This window comes from Manacus vitellinus, unplaced genomic scaffold (assembly GCF_001715985.3).
Source record: "Manacus vitellinus isolate BGI_N305 unplaced genomic scaffold, ASM171598v3 scaffold_30_pilon, whole genome shotgun sequence".
Taxonomy (NCBI): Eukaryota; Metazoa; Chordata; class Aves; order Passeriformes; family Pipridae; genus Manacus; species Manacus vitellinus.
Genome location: NW_021940291.1, coordinates 5,234,115 through 5,255,607, shown reverse-complemented (window position 1 = coordinate 5,255,607; position 21,493 = coordinate 5,234,115). Strand labels below are relative to the sequence as shown.

Below are 21,493 nucleotides of genomic sequence, written 5' to 3'. Positions count from 1 at the left end.
TGGAGAGCAAGCTGACTCCAGAATCACGGCACTGTGGGAGGGAGGGAGAGTTGTGGAGGTTTCTATAACACTGCTGGGTGTTTTAATTCACAATTACTGGCCAGTAATAATTAGTATTGATTAGCTTGGCAAATTGCAGGTTTAGAAATTGGTTATAGATTTTCCTGATGCTTCTCATCTCCGTGTTGTGGAATCAGCCAGAACCAATGGCTTGAAACAAACCATGAGCCCAAATCTGTCTGCGGGCAGCGACGCGTTGCATGCGCAGAGCTAATGGTCAGCAGGAATCGTACATCTTGAGGCCCATCGCCCCAAGAATACGATTTTTATCATCTTCTAGGCAAAGTAACTAACCCACATGCATATTGACCACAGTCTGGGGTGAGATTGGTTTTGTCAGCCTGTTGATCGGTGCTCCCAGCTGGTTCCTGCGGCTTTAGCCTCGCAGTGGCGTGGTGCCCCCAGCGTGCACAGGGGTCTGCAGGGACGCCTTGGAAAAGGGGGCTGGGGGCTGGGGAAAGGGTGCTGCAGTCTTGGTTGAGTCCCCCGGCAGGAGCTGTAACAGCAGCAGACATCTGGGGAGACAGATAGTGAAAGCCAAGATGAAAATGGCAAAGCTTCCAGTGCTGAAGGGCTGTCCTCGAGGACTGGGGAGCTGAAGTGGAACAGCTGAGCATGCTGTTCAGGCCGCCGTGGAAGGGCTTAGCTGGCTCCTGGGAGGGATGCGGATGTGGGAGAAGGGGGGCACAGCCAGGGGGGAGGGCTTGCTCTCCGAGATGCCTTGCAAAATACTGTGCGCTCATTGCAAGAGAAATTATGTTTTTTCTTTTTAAACAGCAGGTAAGTGAGGTTCTTCCTGAGCTCTACTATAGTGTTGCCTGCCAGGATTGGCAAAGTTTGCAGGACTTGTGAGTCTTGCTGCGAGAGGTGCCAGCCTGTCCCTCCACCAGGTTGTGGCCAAGCAGAGCAAACCCACGCGGAGGAGGATGGGCGGCTCCGAGCACTTTGCCCACTGCTGCAGAGAGGCAGATAGTTTTTGACTGAAATTTTGTGAGCCCCAAAATAGCGCTCCGAATGTTTAATGCTTTTCTTCATTAGACAGCAAATTAGCCCTAGGCTTGCAAACCAAATGAAGTTTCATCTCGACGATCAGAGCCTGCTCACCAGGCAGTTTTACCCCCAGTTCCCGCACGCTGGTTGGTCAGTGAAATGGAGACTGCAACTTCTATTTATTGGTGCAATACAGTATTTGATACTGCTAATTACACTTAATTAGTCCTTCCACCATTTAATTAAAATGGCTTCTAATGATTGTGCTTCTTTGGCAGGCTCTTTGGTACCACCGGGAATTGTGCTGCCTGCAGTAAACTGATCCCTGCCTTTGAGATGGTGATGAGGGCCAGAGATAATGTTTACCATTTGGACTGCTTTGCCTGTCAGCTCTGCAACCAGCGGTGAGGACACAGTTATTATACACACAAACTAATTTATACCTTTGCCTGCAAAATGGGGAAACATTTGATCCACACTACCTGTCTGGGGCTCACGGCCTGCTGGTGTGGCTCGGGCTGGTTTATTAGGCTGACCTGGGTGATGCATGTAAGTACCTGTAGCCCTTTTACTGCAAATCCCCTTGGAGCTGGTGGGAGTTGAAGGGGCAAGGGGGGGCACACAGGCACAGACTGTATGCGGCACAGCTGCTGCTGAATAAAACAAACTGATTCAGCGTCCTTTCAGGATCTACCCTCTTTGCAGAATGCAGACGATGGAGAATGGACCTCCTCTGGCAAACTGATGTTATCTTGCTTAAATCACATTTCTGACAGGCTCAAAACAGAGGATGGCAAAGAAGAAGGATAAAGAGAAGGGACAGGAAGGAGAAAAATACTCTAGCTAAGCCGTTTCCAACACTGGGAACAAATCCCTTTAGTTGTTGTATAATTAACAGGGGATCTTGATGGTATAATTTTGAGTAGGCCTTGTGTATTTCTGCTGGGTTTTACCCGGTGGAAAATGCACATTGAGGAGTATAAGGAAGGGTCATGCACAGCGTTTTCACTTGGACTACCTGTAGCCAGTTGAATTTGGGACGGCTGTGAAAAGTCTTCCTAGCAGCGTGTTTATTGGTCATTGTAGGCAGAATGGAAGCCCACAGAATCAGATGTGATACAGATGTGATACACCTTCTGATGCATCCATTTATCCATCCTTGTCTAAGACAGACATGAAACTGCTTGCTGTTCTTACTGCTTGTTTTGTCAGGCTGTAGTGGCTGCCCAGCGTCCAAGGCCTGTGCTGGGCTTCCTGTTCTGAATCTGTGGTTGTGTTTCCCAAAGATGAAACTAGGATGCAATGCTTCATCCCGTGGGGAGGTGTGAGAGATATGTGTGGGATAGGTGCAAGAAGATGGAGAACCCAGTTCCATAAAAGTCAAACTAAAACACTGACTTTGAAATTTGTTGCTTAACCTAGAAAAAAGTCACAGTGGGATGTCTCACGAAGCAGCCATACATGTTACATGTGTGGATGCAAACCTGCCACCTCCCCTCTAACCTTAGGTGACCCTGTCTGCTTCTCCTTCTGTGCCCTCTGACAGTGGCTTAGCCCTTGAGATGGATGGGGTTGCAGCTGGTTGGTGCCAGAGCACAGAAGAGGCGAATCGGGTGAGCCTTGTGTAGCCCAGGTGGCTTTACTCGATCGCCGGCTGAAGGCGGAGGCGGTGTTTATCCGAGATATAAAACTCCCATTAATACTGTCGCCTCCACGGGCGCGGTGGCAGTGCTGGGGCGGCAGTGACATCTAGTGGCTCCTGGCCTTGGGCTCTCTCCAGAAGCTACACGAAATCTTTCAGTTGCCCAGTCTTGTTTTGTGACTTTTGAACATGCTCCTGCCACAGCCATGATCCCTGACCAGCAGCATGTGACTGCACAGAGGTGATACCCTAATTCCCCAAGATGCTCCTTCCACAGTGCTAAAATCACTGGTCAGTTCTGGGGTTTGTCTCCCGGTGCTGCTGGGCTCAGCCCTCAGGCTCAGTTCTCTTCACCCTGCTGATGAAGGCCAGGCAGGAGAAGGGTACTCCCAAACTCCACGAAGACATTAAGGCTGGAGCATCTCAAATATCCCTTCAGGCAGAGGCAAGTCTTGGCTATGAGCTGCACAGGGAGGAGTGCTGGGTTGGCCTTGGAGTCTGTAGGATGACTGTCATCAAACCCCTACTTTACCCTTCTTCTCTTGTGGAAAATCCTAGTGACGCCTAGTTTTCATTTTCAGTAATTTCTTTAAAATTTCACTCTTTTTTTCAAAGGCTCCAAAGAACCTCCCTCCCTCCCTCCCTTCCCTCTGCAGTTGCTAACACTGTTCCTGCACTCAGTGCAAAGTGCTGCCCTGCCTGCCCTTCCCGTAACCTCCACGTGCTGACACTGCCCGGCAGGAGAGCACAGATAATCCCCCCGATCTGGCAGAGCTGCGCTTTGATGCACAAGGGATTTGCTGCCCAGTTTGAGAGGAGCTGAGTTGTTCTGAAAGATGGGTTGAGTGGACAGCGTAGAGCTATGTGTAGATTGTTATTTTTGGCTGAGATCAGAGGGATACAAACTTTTATGACTTATTATTCTGTAGAGATTTTGGCTTGAAAGGGCAGAGTGGAAGTGATCCTGTAACAGACAACATTGGATGCTGAACTGAGAACAGTGAGATTAAGTAACCCTAAAGTCAAAATTGCAGAGGTGGATGCCAATACTAGTTGTGAATTGGAAACCCCACTGAGCCCCCTTATCGCTCTTCAGCTATGAAAAGATTTGATGAGGAAGACCTTTCTTTAATTCTCCTCTAGCTTCCTTGCCCTTCTGTAGCTGGACACTGTATAGAGTGTTAAACCTGTCAGAGCAAAATCTCTAATATTTTTACCAAGTGTGCAGTGTTTTCATTAGTTTCATTCTCTAAAACATCAGGTTTGCAACAAGTCCTGCATTGCTACTCAGCCTACTGTGCTTTAAACTCTTCTAAAGTCAAATGGTTATCATAGTGCTGAATAAAAGCCGATCACTGCTGTAACTGGCTAATAGGTCAGTATTACAAGGGTTGCAGGAAATCCAGCTGCTTCTGTTGCCATTATCTGAAGTGTGGTTTTGCTCAGAAGAAAATCACTCTGTAGAAATGGCAGGGTAGGTTCAGCACCTGTTTCTCACTGCTGCTGGCTGGAACTTGATCAGCCAGAGAGGCTCAGCAACATTCCTGCTCCAAGCATGGGGGCTGGTGGTGCGGTCCCACCTCTCTCTCTGAAGAGACCTGTGGGTTGGGACACAAGAAACTGAGCCTGAAGTTGCCCTGTTAAATTCTCGGTCTCCAGTTGTGATGCATCAGCTGAAAAGATCCCAGTTTACTGGTGGGTTTGCAGGACTGGCAGGTAGAAATAGTTGCCTTTCCAGTGAAACAAACCCTTCTCCCAAAACTTCACGTCATATTAAGGTACCCCTGCAGTGCATTTCAGTTCCCATGTGCTTGTACACAACACCCCCACCTTCCAACTCCCTAGTTCTCCAGCTCCTCTTTTGCTCCTCTAGACCCAAACCAGGTTTAGCAAGGGACAGATATTGATGCTGGTAGTAATTTTTGCATTTCTCTTCCTGGAGATTTATATGGTACTTAAGGTAGGGATAAGTAGTAAAAAGCAAGCAGCTGTGTCTGTTATTTATAGTGAGTAAACCTGCTGGTGGGGAAGGTGGTGTTAGGGAGAGTGTATGCAGTACAGTTTTTAGCATAAGAGCTGTTAATTTAAATTGAGAATAATTTTTAGCTTTTTTATATACAAAAAAGGTTGAATTTCATAACTGCTAAAGCATGTGCCACAGAGGGAAGAGGATGGATGGTCTCCAGTGAAATCCTATAAAGGCAGAACCAACACTCAGTTCTCTCTGTACCGACTTGGCAAATTAATCAGCTTATTTGCAGGTGTCCAGTTGGAGAAAACTTGTGCCCATGTTGGACCTATAAAGGAGCTCTGAACTTATCGGTCCTGTTCTTTTAGCAGAAAATACTCAGTTTTATGGAGATGCTCTGCCTGAAGCTGCCTGAGTTAAAATGAAGAAAGTATTTTAGTCAAGGAATAAACAGTGCCAAAGCTCTGCCTGGGAACAGAGGAGATGGGCATTTGAGGTCTGCTAAGTCTCCTGAGGATGGGGTCATCTCCACTGATCTTCCTTCAGAGCCTGGTTCAGAGATGCCATGAGGCACAGCCCCCGACCCAGGGTGCCTCTCTGCTTTAGGGCCCTGGGGCTGATTTCAGACTCAGCTCCTGGGGCAGGGAGGCACAGCTGTGTGTTCTGGTCTGTCATTGCCCTGCCAGTGTGATGGACAAAAAACAGCCCCTGAATTGGGTGCAAAGAACGTTATTTGTTATCTTAAGGAGTAAAGATTAGCTTCTGATTCCTGAGCAAGCAGACAGGGCAAAAAAGCTATTGGCTGTCAGTTCACACCTCTCAGATCTTATATGTGGAACTTTTTTGACCTTAATGGTCAAATAAAATTGTTAAATATCACAAGCTTCTCTGTCAACTTCAAGACAAACAGAACAATTTACATGGTATATAGAGAGCTGTGCCCTTCGCTCAATGAAGATAAAGGTTAGGAGTCCAGCCACCGGGAAATTTCTATTTATTGTTCGGCACTGTACACAAGGGGGTGAGGAAGGACTTAATAGCCAGTCCTTGCCTGGAAATTAGTGTAAATACTGCCTCACCCGAGGGAACTGTGGAAACATGGATACCGGCAAAAACTTCAAATAGTCTCTGTGTAATATCGGCCGCTTGATTTCTCGGTTGTAGGGCCGACACCTCTTGTCTGCAGGGACAAATCCCTTCACTGCTCCTGGTCTCCTGCCGCTGCTGGTGGTGGGACCCGGCAGGGACCGGGATCTGCTCCCTGAGCTGCTTCCTACAACTGTGGCCTGGAGCCGAGCACAGCTGTGCCAGGGAAAGGGATGGCAAAACCCTGGGGTGGGGAAGGGGAAAGGGAAGCGGGCAGAAGCACGTGGGCTTTCTTGGGCTCCGATGCCACTGGCAGAGCTAGAAATCAAACTGGTCACCGCAGTCGCCTTGAGACCCAAGCATACTTACACCCACTAATTCTTTTTATCTTTCAGGTTCTGTGTGGGAGACAAATTTTTCCTGAAGAACAACATGATCTTGTGTCAGATGGACTATGAGGAAGGGCAGCTGAACGGGAGCTTCGAGTCCCAGGTTCAATAACAGACCCTGCTTCGCTGAAGCACTGTGGGATGGGCGCTTGGCCGCATGAGCAGCGAGGGCGCCTGTCAGCTTGCCTGCAATATTTTTTTAATTCTTGGTCCAGAGAGGACTATATACATTGTAGTACTTTTCCCCCCCAACACAAAGCAGTTACAATTTTAGATGTACAGTTGTGCCTGCTTAGCTGAGCACTGCATTGCCTGTATGTTTGTGAGTTTTTGGGGTCTGGGGGAGGGCTCTGTACAGTCTGTTTTCTGTATATAAACTGGAACATTTATTTTATGAAAAATGTAATGCAATTTTATTACTGGTGTGAATTAAAAATTATGAATGTTTCCTGGTCATCTTTGCTGTGGTTTCTTCCCCATGTGGCAAAAGCCTGTATTTCCTGTGCTTTATGTTGAGCAGACTATTAGAAACATACACACAGATTCCTGGAATCAGGAGGCAGAGGCAGGTTCACAAACACCAGCTGGGGGAAATGCTGCTGCAGAGTTAGACCTCTCTGCTTGAACAGTGCAGAGACTTGTGTCCAACCACCTGCTTCCCTGTACAATGGGAGGGAACAAGCTGGAGGCAGGTGATGATTGGGAACCATCAGCGTCGCTGGCCGGGTCCCACCAAGGCTGCTGAGCTGCTGGCTGAGAGGCACCTCGCTTTGCACCTCTATGAACTCAGACAGAGCTTTTCCATGGCCAGGAGCACTTATTGGCCGGCTGATACGGCATCTCCAGTCTGGTCTGTGAGGAGCAGGCTCTCTCCAGCCCTGCCAACAGGTACCTGGGCATTGATCAGGATATTAATTTCAAGGCTTTGATAGGCAGTGGTGTTTTCCCATGGGGCATCGCTTGTCAGAGCTGCTGCAAGGGCTGATGTCAGGGTTTGAACATGACCGGGCGCTGATGCAGCATCATCCCTTCCCACAGCCCTTTTTTGCTTACTCTGTGCCAGGTGCTTTGACCTCCCACGTAACAAAAGCGATGAGATTTGAAGCATCTCCTGGAGAAAAACTCTGAACTGTGTTCCTGCTGCGATGCTTTGTGCAATGATTTTCAAGGTTATGCAATTCATGTGCAACCCACTGGACTGTATCAAACACATTTCTCTGTATGGTGAGTGTCACTTTAATATAGTGCACCAGTAGCTGTAAAGGATGGCTGCAATTCTATTTATTTTGTCTTCTGGCTTTTTCTTAAATTTACCCCCCTTTCCTTTAATAAATAGACACCGAGTACTTTTTTTCTGATGTGACTTAATTGGTTGCTGGTCCTGGGTCGCTTGTGTGTGTTCTCTGAATTGCAAATGCCAAATACAGTGCAGCTTGGTGCTGTTCTGACTGTTGCATGAAATGCTTTTATGTACACCTGTGCTAAATAATGGCTTAATAGAAGCAAAACTCCAGTAGACACTTAGTGAGCTTAGACACTTAGTGAGCTTCAAAATATTGCCTGTCATCTAAAGCTACCTGAGGTATGCGAAATGACTGAGTGATTTTTCTTCATAAACAGATGTTTTGGGTTGGGAGACCCATTATAAAATGTTTGGCCCCATCCCTCTTTATTCCCATAAACATGGAATAGCAATTTAAAAGCCACCTATAGCTGCCTATGGATATGTGGTGTTTTAACTGCTTCTCCAATTTTCGTGCTTTCTGGGGTTGGGGAAGATTGTCTTTTGAGAAACTGTAGAGTTGATGCTCTTTTTGTAGAGGCTGTCGGAGGTGGCCATGCTGGGGCTAAGGAAGGAGTAGCTTGTTACTCAAATGTTTTGATTTCTTCCTTTGAAATGGGCTGCCAGACAGTCACTGCCTCTGCCTGTGCTCCAGAGTGATGGCTCCTCACCTGCCTCTGGGATTTGCTGTAATTCATCACACAATGGCAGCACGAGGGTGCTGCTCTGTGGTGAGGAAGGAGGCATTAAAACCAAACCAAAACCACTCACCAAACACGCTGGAGGGAGCTATTAATTTTTAGTTCAGATTCTTAAGGAGGGTTTTGGTACCAGTTTAAAAACTGAGTCCTTTGGAGAATGGTACCTTCTAGAAAGCATTTTTTTCTTGGCTTAGCTGGTCTACTTACTTCAGAATTGAAGGGAGGAGGAAAGTGTAACTTTTCAGAACTGCCTCGCTAATGCCAGCTAATGGCTCTGCAGCTGCCTGATCTCTTGTACATCGCTGGGAAAGCTGCAGAAATGTCACCCCAGAGGGAGGAGGATGCTGGAGTAGAGGGTCGTTTGTGCAGGAAATCCCACTCTACTGTTGGATGAACACAAATGGCGTTTGGTTGGTGTGAGCCACGTCTTGCTGTGTATGTGTGTCCCCACAATGGCTCTGCAGGGCGGGAGTATCTGAACTGGGCCCATTTGGAGGTGTCATTTACACTGTGGGCCCCAACTTACATGCAGTGGCTCTCGCTGCATCCCTGCACTTGCCCCCGCTGTGAAATGCAGGCAGTACCCTGCAGTACAGGGACTTCATTTCTGATGGGCAGCCCACTTGATTTATCACCATGGCTGTAGATCCAGTTGCTGATGTCTAACAGGGAATTTCACAATGCTGTTTTGTGCAAAAGCTTCAGCTGGCAGTGGGGTGGGTGGGAGGAAAGCCTGGGGCAGGACACAGCTTCAAGCTGCTGAGTGGGGTGCGGCAAATGTCCAGTTGTCTTATATTAAAAAAAAAAAAAAAAAATAATAACACAAGGGAGAAATTGTGCAGCATCTATATCTCTCTTTTCTGTGTCTGCCAGCAGACAAGGCCTGCCTGCCATGGCCTGTGCCCCGGAGAGTGTTGGAGGTGGGATATCTTTAAAAATAAAAATCCCAGGAGGACAATGCAATCATGAATTTTTGTCTGAACGCTGCAAATTTGCTTAATAGAAACAAGTGCTGGAGTGCAGACCTGCTGTTGAATAATCGCTTCCACTCTACGGAGCAGAGCACGGAAACCTTTTGATGGTGTTATAGTCATCACTTGGCATAAATATTCATTCAAGGAATCAGAGCAGAGTAAATGGCATTTTAGCCGCTAATCATTTAGTATTAGCAGATAGCCCTTTTACTGCTAAAGATAACCACTGCTTAATCAGTTTAGTGACCACTGGCATATAGTATGACATTTAAGCCTGTGCCTCAGTCCCCACACTGAGGACATGGCTCCCGGTGACCCCTCTGTCCAAACCTCCATCATTTCCAATGTCAGCCCAGCCGCTGCCAGCTGCCAGCTGCACTCAACTGGCTTTAACTTCTGCATTATGTGCCATTTGCCTCCTTATCTTAGATCAAAGAGGTATTTTAAGTTCATGCTACAAATGTTAAAATCTAGGATCTTCTTTCTCTTTTTTTTTTTTTTTTTGTAGTCGGGGCTAATGGCTGATCATAGCGCAGTCTGATTTTGAGATTAAAAACAAACCAGTATTTAAAGGCAATCGAAATCTTAAGCTTCTTCTCCATTCATCTTTAATGCTGGTGTAATTGCTGCACAGATTCTGGCTCTTCCTCCAGACTCAATTTATTTTACTTTTGGAGCGTGCCCCTGTCTGTCAGAGGGATGTTATACTTCCCTGAGCAGCATTAGCGCTATTGAGCACTCCGCCACCGGCAATCCAGCTCACCCCATTTCGTATCTTGCCAAACAAGTTAATCTAATATTAACAGCGGTTTGTTACCTCGTTGTTAGCTTAATTTACTTTACAAGAAATGCTATATTTGCATTTCATCCCTCTGTCGCTGGCTTGCGAACCGCGCTTCCCAACGCCAAGAAGGGACGGTTTGCGCCGCTCGGCGCCAGTCCCTCGGCGCGGCGTTGCCACACGGAGGAGGAGGCCATCACCCCCACCAGGCATTTTCCCTAATTGGCCAAGGGGGATGTGGGGAGTTGGAAGGAGGATTTCGAAAGCCACAGAGCGGGTCCTGGAAATGCAATATTCAGAGTAGCGCAAATACCGCCGCTGCTCTTCCAGTAATAGGGCTGAGTCACAGGCAGCAGTTTTCCCTGGTGGCAAACATATACAGTAAATGTCTTTGGTATGGAAATCAGCAGATGTGTGGGCACAGGGGCAGACGTTTGTAACACCAACAGGTTCTTTGGGCTTTCAGGGGGTGCTACCATGCCAGCCCCTGCCACACACCAGGGATTTGTCAAGGTCTCTCCACCGGCCTGGTGAGGGCCCTGGGCCTCATTTCCAAAAGGCTGGGGTGGGGGAGCTGTGAGCAAAGTCCTCCAAACAACCACTCAAAATCTAATTCCTCAAATGAGCCAGCTCCCAGCCCTCAGCAGCTCTCAGACAGGAAGGCTCTTCTCCAGCAGCCTTATGGAGCTGTGCCAGCTGCAGGGCTGGGGTTGACCTGTAGTGGCCATAGGTAACATCAGTGATTTTGTACCTGGGGCTGTCCCCTCTAGGCTAGGGAATGTGGGGTTGTTGGAGATGGAATGGCTTTTGCCAGTGAAAGTTTCTGACTTAATTCTTGATTAGGTCACTCTGTGTCCCACTGCTAAGCCCTGTACCTGTTTATGGGGTGCTGGCTTCCCACCTGCTCTAGCAATTGCTCCTTTCCCCTGTGCCAGCAAGGCAGCTGCCTGCAATGAGTTTGTAATATTATTTCCAAATGGAAACAGCAGTGGGGTGATGCCATTTACCCTGTCCTCTCACCCCCCTGTGTCCTCAGACATCAGCTTCTCATGCAAAAAATAGACCTTTTAGCAGAGAGGGAGGTTGCAAATGTTTTTCTAGGGAAGCCCACTCAGACCCGGAGCTGATTCCTGGCTGCCTGTCCTGTTGCACCCCAATTCAGCAGATAGATTAAGCTTCTCTGGTGGGCAGGCATCTCTCCAAGACTCTCCACCTCTCTTGTTCATCCCCAGGCACAGTATTCCCTGCAGCACCCTCCAGGGCAGGGCTGAGCTCCCAGTGCAGGCACCAGCTCTAGGGGAAGCCTCAGTTTGCACAGCTTGATGTAGGTATCACTGCTTACAGGAACCAAATGACTCCATCTGTCTGGCTGGCTTGCTCTGGTTTTAATAGTAAAATGCTGAAGGATGCTGAGGATGACTCTGGCCAGGCTGAGATGTCTGGTGGGGCAGCTGCTTCATGGTGCAGAAGAAGGTTTTTAGTAAAGATCTGAGAGAAAGCAAAGCTGGAAGGACCAAACCTGCAGAAGCAGCAGAACATGGAGAGGTGGATTGAAGTGGGGGATCAGCTGCAGATGAAAGTACCAAATATTAGTAGCTTATTGTAAGCAATTGGAGGGCAAGTGCCCCAAACAGAGATCTGTTTTACCACAAAAGCACTGTGAAGCACCTCATAAGTAATGCAAAAGTATAAGTGTAAATATAAATAACATAAATATATTGCACTGGACACAGATCTGAGGCCAGTCATCCCAGGAGAACGTGTCCGGGGGGAGATGATTTAAGCTACTGCTGCACTGCTTGTCCACCATCCCTCCTGAGGGCCAACTCTCTCTCCCCCTCAGGCCCAAGAATTCACTCTCCCTGGGGTTTTTGCCTATGTGAGCAGCTGAGTGCCAAAGCTCCCATGCTGATGCCCAGTGCTGGATCTGCTCCCACCTGCCCACAGCACAGTTAGCTCAGCATGTAGGGATAAATACCACTGAGCAGGCAAATGGATTGGGTTTTGGACAAGAGGCTGTCTCAGACCCAGGTATATGCACATCCATCCTCTCTGAGCCATGGGCAATTTTTTCCCCTCCAGGTGATACAGGGGCAAAAATGGGACTTGGCTGGGTGAGTAACTTTGGCAGCACTATAAAACAAAGGTGCTCTGGCGAGGGGAGGTGTGGTGGCCAAGGAGGCGACCCAGGCTCAGGGCTGCTGGAAATATCAGCCTTCTCCCTCAGTGGGTGCCCAGCAGCCAGAGCCATGGGCAGGGCCTCAGTGCAGCTGGAGCCTGGTGCCAGCCCATGGGCACGGTGTGGCAGCACCTGCAGGCGGTGGCATGGCCATGGGCACCTTGCACACCCGGGGCAGTGCACAAATACACATTCAGGCTCCACCATTGACCAGACACGTAACCCTGAATTCCCAGGAGTTCCCTGGAAGGAATGTTTCACTACTAACGTAAAGAAATTAATTTGAGAAGAGCAATAAGGTGCTGCCTGCTCTCTGCCTGCGGGTGAGCAGAGGGGCCTGGCTACCTGTTTCAGTCTTCAATGGTAACACTTCTGGAAAGAAATGTTAATGCAACCTGAACATTTTTGGGTGATTTTACTAAGAAAATTACCTTGAGAATAGCTTTATTATTATTAAATTGAATCAGGTATTTACTTAAAGGTCTTGACATCTTTGTAGAAACTACAAAACTGTGGTTTTATTTAATGAAAATTTTGTTGCTTGAAACTGGTGTTTCACTCTGGAGCTTGTCCTGAGGCACCGTGTGCATCCCAGCAGTGGGTGTCTTTAACCTAAGTGACCCGTTCAATGTTCAACGCTCAGGTTCAGAAGGAGGGACTTCTGTTTGCAGTTCGGTTTTCTGAAAAGATATTGTCTTTATCATAATTTACTTCTTTTATTAATTTTTCTTAAATTCTTGCTGAACACAGCCCAGAGATGCAGTGAAGCATCTTGCCTTGGTAGCAGTAACAGCAGCCCTGGGGGGCTGAGGTGATGACCTCTCTGCCTGCCGCAGAGGAGGAGAAAAGGTGCCCTAAAGTCCCAGTGGGAACACAAAGGTTCAGGACATAACATTCTCCACGGCAAGATGCCTTGCCTTTGCACCTGAGAGGAGGCCCTGGGAAGCCTCAGCCTTTGGCAAGGCAGAAACATTAACACTGTGGTTCTGCCATGGCCGCAGCAGCAGCCCAGGAGCTGCTCCTGACTGCCCTGCACCGTGTCCCCTCACCCCACTGGGGAGCAGCAGCCTCATAAATAATTCCTCAGTGTAATGGCAATGTTGTAAAACATGAATATTTAGTGCACGCATAACAGTTGTTTATTCATACTTAAATGTCAGCTGATGAAAACATATTTAAAAGGCTCCATTCCTGAGGAAGCACAAGCAGCCGGAGGACATGGGATGCAAAGTCACACTGTTTCTTGCCACACTGAAGCCCAGGGGTGCAGTGACAGACCCCTGCCCTCTCTGGCTGCATCATGTTCCCATTCCCCGGGTACCAGACCTGCAGGAGCCAGCCCTGTCACGCTCTTAACAGATCCATCTCCCACCAACAGTGGGTTTTGCATTTGTGCCAGAGCTGAATTTGGCTAAAACTGCCAGTTTCCCTGGTGTGCCTGTGTAGCCCTCACGACCGAGCCCCGGGGATACCACTGGGACGGGCTGGGAGGGGTGACACTTTGCAGGACAGGGGTGCTGTGACAGCAGCTGTGGGAATGCAGATGAGGGTGCAGGCAGGCTGTCCCCCCCTCGTCCTGCCAGCCTCCTGCCCGCTCCCGCTCACGAGAGGAAACTCTCAGCGCTTGGGAAGGGGAAAAAAAAAAAAAGAAAAAAGAGAGAGAAATAAATTATCAGTAAAGTAAAGCAACACAAACTTATGAAGGACAATTTTTTTTTTTGCTGTCAATACACACAAAGAGACAAAAATTGGAAGCTTTTGAGGAAAAGAAATGCGTCTGAACTTCTGAGCAAGCGAGAAAGTACTGAAAAGCCCTGCCATGCCGAGCTCCTCTGAGGTAACTTCTGTGCTTGGAAAGAATATTTCAGAAGACATTTTATTCTTTAGAAGATGCCAAAAATGCAAGACTTGGCACTTTAACAAAACAGAAAAAGGAAAACACATAATCTTCTTAACTAGTAAGTCTTTGAGCCCAGGATCACATTGTTGCCATATAATAAAAAGGGATGTTATGCAGTAAATTGGGCAGTTAAGAATTCTGTGCATACTCAAAATCATGACATTTCAAGGACAATAAAGTTGGCTGGCTCGTGGCCATTGGCCATATGAAGAGAAAACAAAAAAACCAGATTGTCAGCTGGTTATTCATACCGCATTACAAAACAAGCCTCCCAACAGGCAAACACTCTTTATTGCTTGTGTTTTTGCTCCAGAAATATATTTTTTAATTAAAAAAAAAAAAAAGAGTTCTTGCAGCATTCATCTTACAAATGTTAACCCCTTAAAAGACAATTCTGACATGCTTTGCCGCTGGCTTTTCCACTTTATAAATGTTCTACAGACGAGGAAAAAATCAGAAGGAAAAATTTATTTCTCACGATGTACGAGCTGTCTGTTTCTTTATCGTAGAGAAAAAAAGAATCAAGGCATTCGAGACAGCTATTAATTATGTGGGATGCGATTCATTGTGTGGGATGTTTTGATTTTTGGGGTGTCTGACACGGAATAATCCCTGGGGAGTTGTTTTCCAGATAAAACATAGAATCCGTGAGCATGTGCCAAGCATGTGTCCCCAGACCTGCAGCCAAGGCTGAGGATGGTCCCAGTTTTGTGATGGGCTGCAGGGTGAAGCTGGTGGCACTGCTGTGCCAGGTACACGGAAGGGTCGTCCCCAGCCCAGCAAGGCACAGCAGGGAAGGGCACCCACCATGTTATTTTGGCTGTGGTTGTATAACATCACTTTACCATGACCTGCTGCTGGACCATGCAGGCTCCCTAATGTCTGTGTTGTTACTACAACATGTGTTTATGCACAAACAATGATTTCTGTTTCTCTCATGGTTGCATTACGTGCTGGCAGCAATGCTGCTTTCTGGGTGCCACTGCCTGTGTTTTCCACAGGCCCTGCTTCATCAAGTTAAGCCAGAGGCTGGGAAAGCCAGACTCTGAGCCACGTACTGCTTAACCCCACACTTTTATCCTTTCACGGCTCTTTATTTCCATGATTTAATTTCTCCCCAAAGAACTTGATTCTGGCTTTCAAATAAAGATGAGCTTTCTAATAAGTACTATTCTCACAGAGTCACTGTCCTTTTTAGAAATAGCTGAAGCACTACGATTATTGCATTGCTGTGTAACATTGGGAAATACCAAATCCTGAAAAAGTACTAAGCATCTCACTTGAGCTTGATCAAAACCCTAATAGCCCCTCTGTGAGGCACACTGAAACATCAGTGAGGTGCACATGCTTGACCCTTGCTGGAACGTGCTGGGGGGCCACAGGCCCACAGCATGAAGGTGAAGTGCTGTGGGGACAATCCCCTCCTGGCTGATGTGGCCGTGGACAGAGCTCTGTGGTGTGACTGCCACAGGACAGTGTCCAACCATCACTTTGGTTTTCACTTCCAGCAGGTGACCAGCTCCATTGGTGTGACAGCCCACATGCTTCTGGTCCCTAGTGGGTCTTCTTGATGAGGTTTTATAAAAGTGATGATCCTTGAACCGTGTTTATTCATTTATTTGTAGAGAGGCAGGCAGTCTGGGGGAAATAAACAGAAGCCTTCCTTACTGAGGGGAAGGGGAAAGGCAAGTTTTTGACACGCTGGTTCCAATAGGTCCTTATTCTGTCTCTTTAATTGTCCCAGGGGGCTGTGCTGGAACAGCTGCAGGTTGTTTACAGCAAGATGATCAGGGCTACATCTTCTGCAGGTGGCGAGGGAGCTGCATTGGGATGAGAAGCTGGGAGAATATGACTGGAACAGGTATGGCAGTAGACTTTTCTGAGCTTTTTGGGCTGAAGAGAGAGCAGGAGGTGTTTGTAATGCATCTGGTTGAGCCTTGTGAGGAGGGTGACATGGGCATGTTGTATGTGCTGGTGCTGTGTTGTTCTGGCTTCTTGCTAAGAGCTGCAATGGTATGTAGGGAAAGAAGTGTGGAATCACCGGTGAAGTCAGATGCCTTTGGTTGAAGGAGAAATCTTTGCTGTGGGAGGGAGTGACACCCCTGTTTGGTCATAGAGCTGTCCTGCTGGGGATGTGGACTGAGGGAAAGAGGCTGAGTTAGGCTGTTGTGGGGACAGTTTTTCCCTCTCCTTCACTTAAGTAAATCTTTCCTGACCATAACTTAGGGGAGATGCTTGGCCAAAAATCTTGTGTGTTTTTTGGGAATTGGTTGTTGATTGGTTGTAGAAATGGCACCAGGATAGATCCTGAACTGATACAAATAGGTTCATTGCCTGTCAAGTCACTGTATTTCTCTCATCCTCCAAGTCCTGGGCCAGCTCCCTGCTCCTACATACTCCCTGCTCATGCTTTCTGTGCCACTGTTCCCACACAAGGGCCTTGTTTGCTCCTTCTGCTTCTCCCTCTCCTCCCAAGTTCTCGAGCATCTTTATTTGCAGTGTGATTTGCTCAACTTTGCTTTTGTGTTTTAATCCACTTCAGTCTGTCCCCTGGTCCTGCCTATGCTCATCATTGCCCGTATCTACCTTGTTTTGATTGCACGTTCTGTGGGACAAAGTGCAATGATGCCATTTTGTGGATAATTAAATCCTCCTAGTTGCGGTTCCAGCCAGTGGGACAACTCATGCTGCATCGTGCAGGAGGATATAAACTGCCTGGATTTGCATGCAGAGTCTGTCATCTGCTGTGAATCATTTTGGGATGCTTTTGCATGAGTGAAGCTGTTTAAAAATAAATTGTATTGTGTTAGACTAATGGAAGATAATAAATTCGTCTGGTCTTTTAGTTTAAAATTCATCAATGTCTGGAGCTGGAAGGGGGGAAGGAGCTGGAGGACATAAACCCATTGGGCAATTAATGGCCAGGAGCTTGGCACTTGCCAGGCTGCCATGATGCCCAGCAGTGTCACAGTGCCCTGACAGCAGGAGGACAGCACAAGCATTAAACCCTTCTTAAAAAGGCAAAAACTACAAAAAAACCCTCCCCCTTTTAAACATCAGTTAACAAGATATCCCTTAATCAAAGTCTGTTCTAAGTGGTACTGTGCAAAGGGATTATTGCAAGATCAAAAACCTTTGAATTATTGAAGCCTTCAAACCCTGGTGGTATTTGCTATCCCCTCCCTGTCCCCCGTGCTACAACAGGGAGAGCCCTTTTTTGTTGGGCAAAATTTCCCCAGGATCAGCTCTGCTCTGATTTTGGCCAGCAGTGTGGGAGAGGGGTTGCAAACTCAAGCCCAAAGCTTGTGCAGACTGTCACTGGGCAATTTTGGGGAGATAGCACACCGAGTGTGTGACCTGTCTCTGTGCTGCCTTGCTGGTGTGACAGGGGCTCTGGGACAGTGCCCCTTGCAGGGGGTGCCCCATCCGGGCCACAGGGATACTGCAGGGAATGAGCTTGTGGTGGGGTAGGAAAAAGCACACCAGCTGTAAAGTCAGCTTTGTGGTTATTTCTGGCCATCATCACCTGCTCTGAGCACCAGTGTCCTATGCCCCGTCCCCTCATGTCTCTGTCCCCCAGCATATGCTCTCTCTGGTTTCCCACTATTAAACTGCTGGTGCCTGTATGGCACCAGGTGGCTCTGGCATTGCTCCAGGACAGCATTCCTGTGGCCTGGCCCCAGGCTGTGGCAGAGGGTCCTTGCTCTTGTTAAGGTCCAGTGGCTTTTCCCCTCAGCCCCCCTGCTGATGCCTTCTCATCCCGGTGCGGTTGTAAATTTGGGGTGATTCTGGTGACAACTGCAGAGTGAGGCCTGACTGGAGCCCACATAAGTAGGAGGTGAGGTGAAAGTGAGACGTGAAGGGAAAGCAGCTTGTTAGTAGAGCAAATAATTCACAGTGAATAATTTCTTCAACAAACACATTGTTTGGATATCTATTTTCGAATGCCTGCAAAGGGGCTGTGCAGTTCCTGAATCTGCTGGTTTGCTTTCTTTCCTTTTGGTTTGGGATGTGTGAGAGTGTGCTGGCTGTGTTCAGGCTGTCCTGGCCAACTGCAATGGCTCACACCAATTGCCACACTGTTACCTTCCCTGAGTACCCCAGTGCTCTCCCTCTGCCCAGCCATGACAAAGGTCCTAGAAACATCCTATTTCCCTGAAAATATGGTCAATGCAAAAACACTTGTGTGGGCAGGCTTAATATTCACCTAACACTGTGTAGGCAAACCTTGTTCTTTGATGGAAGATGAAGAAAATAACTGCTCATGTTTAAACTCATCTGAGTGTTTGAGACAATGACCTGGATGCATTTTTCCAGTAGTTCTTATTTTCCTACATCTGACCCAATACAACTTTTAGTTTTCTTTGAAATCTTCAGTGGCGCTCAACTGGGGAAACCAAGAGCGTAATTTATGGAAGGAAAAGTGCAGCAGATAGATGTTGTTTTGTATCCTATGAAGTACTCCTGCCACTTAAAAGATCACTTATTGAATGGAACTTCTGGTTGATGTCATTTGCTGGTTTGTTAGTGGCTTCTCCCAAAGCCTTGCTTTGAGGAAAAGTGTTTTTAAGAAAAAAGTGTGTGTATGATCTGGCATCTGCTGTTACAAGTGATGAGGCTCATGGCCCTGGAAACTCAGCTCCACTGTTGCTGGTAACATGATCTAGCAGCACCCTGGAAGCTTTCTTCCCTCACACCCCCAAAATATTGCATTTACAGCAGGAGGTAAAGCCTGTGAGAAAGCTGCAGGTAGAAACAGATAGTGCTTTGAATTGCTGTTGCCTTGCTTGCATACAGATCACTGATGGGGCTGATGTGGCCAAAGCTAACTCTGCCCATTGATGCCCACTCTGTCCCAAATCAGGGTCCTAAGGAGGCAACTTGGGCAGGTGTTCATTCAGCAAGAAGGTGTGATGGGCAGCACCCATGTGTGTGTATGCTGATGGCTGACTACCCCAGGCAAGCAAAATAAGCTCAAATTTTGTCCCCATCAGCAGTAGCTCAAACCAGTACACCTTTTCTGTGGCTGGTGATGGATGGCTGATGCAGCTCCAGGGCTGCCTTCCTTGCTGCAGCTCTGAGAAGTGGAGTTTGGGATTAGGTGGAATTAGGGATTTATCCCTCAGCATCCTGCTATAAACCTGCCTCTTCTCATGGTGTCTCTGCCAAGTTTTGCAGGGATTTCTTGCGGAGTCACTCCTGGTGACTTCTCTGTTGTAGACCACCAGCCAGTGGTGTGGCTGCCCCCTCCCCAGTGCCTCAGCAGCTCTCCCAGTGCGTATGTGGGGCACAGGAGCCATACCTGGGGCTGTGCTCAGTGCTGTGCAGCAGGTTAATCTGAACCTGCAGTAGGATTGCTGCCCTGGTAAATCACACTGCTCAGGAGTTCACTAGATCAACTTTCTAGTTATCCTAGGTCTTTGAAAGGGCTCTTTTTTTTTTTTTTTTTTTTTTTTATTATCCAATTAACTATACTTGTTAATAAAAAAATTTCTTTTATATAAAACCGAGCAAATTTTTTTCTCTGCCTGGAGTGACATAAATAGACCTTTTCATATATAGCTTCAGTGTCCTGGGACTGATTTGTGGATATATATTGCTGCTTAGAAAGATTGTAATTTACAGGTGATTGTTTGGAGGACTTCAAATTACCACCACTCATATATATGGATATATAAATAAAAAATGAAGCTTCTCAGGACATTCTACATAAACAATTTTCCTGGGAAGAAAAAGGATTCTCAATAAAAATAATAATAAAAAACGGCAAGTTTTTTTATATCTATGCCTCTACATAAAGTAAGGGTAGATTACTTCAGTCTTTCATTTTTATTTCAGCATTTCTGGACCATTTCCTCCAATATTTTATCTTTTTTCTTCCATCACATATAAATAAACTCCTCTTATATTCCACTTCTGGTGGAACTGGCAGGTTTGGGGTCTGGAGGTAGCAGAAACCCTGCTGCCCAGCCCTGCCTACCTACACTTCCTCCAAGAAGAACAGGGATGGGAAGGTTTAGCTCCAGCTGCCTGAATGAAATATCACTTCGGCCTCTAAGTTTCTCTCACAGAAAAATACATACATGCACAAAGAGAAATACTTTTGGAAACTGCTTGTGATTTTATGGCCCTGTTGCTGGGAGCTGCTGACAGTCTCTGCTCTCAGCAATCAGGCTCTCTGTTAAAGCTGGATACCATAAAGTCACTATTTCACTTTGGAAGATATTTCTGTAAAGTTTTTTGAGCTTTCCTGGTCCAAGACAGAGGCATGGCTCACCCAAATCAGGATCAGGGGTCTGCAGGAGTGGCCAAAGGGCACATCTGCAAGACGAGCCCCAAAGCAGCACCACTGAGCACCCAGAGCTGTTTTTCCAACCTCCAAATGTCTGTGCTTCAGAAGCAACTGTGAGAGTCATACTGTAAGGCAGAGGGATCTTTTCTGCCCCTAATTTATCTAGTTGCCCTTTTCTTTTTTTTTAAGTTCTCATAATCTTTGAGGCATCTGCAACACCTATTCCATGGGTCTTTGATTTTTTTTCCAAAGTTGTAAACAGATTAATGCAAGTTTAGATGACTTTATGTGATCTGAAAGTAGATAATTTAGTGGTAGTTAATGCTCCTTCTTCCCCAGTAGAAGAGGGGCTGTTTTTAGTCCCTTTATTAAAACAAGCAACAAAGTCTGCCTTCAGCTTCCAGCGTGCACTTCCAACGTAATTTAAGGGTTTAAAGATGAACACAACTTGTGTGGAGGAAAAGGGATGTCAAAGTAAAAAATCCCATGCTTTTAATTGAGATTAGTTGATCCATATTCCATTACCAAATCCTGTCCCGTGGCTGCTGTTCCTGCACAGCCCGGCAGGATTTATCAGCCTTGGTGCTCGCAGGCTCCCTTGTGCTGCTGCTCTCCCAGGGAGCCGTGAGGAGTGAGGTGGGACAGGCTGCTGTATATCACCCATCTCCTGCTCGCCAAATGATGATTCAGATTCACACAGAGATCTATAAAAGTCAGTGGTTTATTGCTGTCTTGTATTTCTGTATTAACCACCTCATTATCATCCCAAATGGAGTATAAATCCGAGGGTATCCAGTTGCTCAAGCCTGCGTGCTTGTGCTCCCCCGCCTCCTGCCTTATAAATCTTGGCTCTGTGTAACGGGAGGGACCCTGTGGTTTCCCAGCTCGGGAGCAGGCAGCGTTCATAAAGGACCAGTTTTCTCTGCTTGGGGCAGGACAGGCAGTGCTCCAGTTGTCTTGATCGTGTGTGTCTGCTCTGGTGGCTGAGCTGCCGGTGTGGGGGAGCAGCAGCACTGGTGCTTCCTGCAGAACCCAGGAACAAAAGGCATTGCCTGCTGCCAAGCTGTGTATCTTACCCCTAAAATCTGGGAGATGTGCTGGTCCCTTGGAGAATGGTCTGTCTTTAGGGTCTGGGGCTTTTTGTGTGCCGGGTGCTGGCTTTGCTCAGCCCTGTGGTTGCTGATGGAGGCCAGTTATTAAGTGGCTGGGAACCATTCGGAGAAAGCCCCACGTAACCTGGCCAAGGCC

At 47.3% G+C, this 21,493-nt stretch overlaps 1 protein-coding gene across 3 annotated transcripts in view; it reads left to right on the top strand.

Moving 5' to 3' along the window:
• The window catches only part of LMO1 (LIM domain only 1), a 65,293-nt gene extending 49,493 nt beyond the window's left edge, over positions 1 to 15,800 (top strand). The window contains exons 3-5 of one of the 3 annotated variants that reach the window (XM_018076115.3): positions 1,329 to 1,454; positions 6,143 to 6,239; positions 15,698 to 15,800. In XM_018076115.3, coding sequence (XP_017931604.1) covers positions 1,329 to 1,454; positions 6,143 to 6,239; positions 15,698 to 15,787 — 313 coding nt within the window. In that variant the 3' untranslated portion in view covers positions 15,788 to 15,800. Of the gene's footprint in view, positions 1 to 1,328; positions 1,455 to 6,142; positions 6,240 to 7,174; positions 7,493 to 15,697 lie in introns of those variants that run through there. The other 2 variants (XM_008929521.4, XM_018076116.3) reach the window with 2 other exon arrangements.
• The last annotated feature ends 5,693 nt before the right edge of the window (positions 15,801 to 21,493 follow it).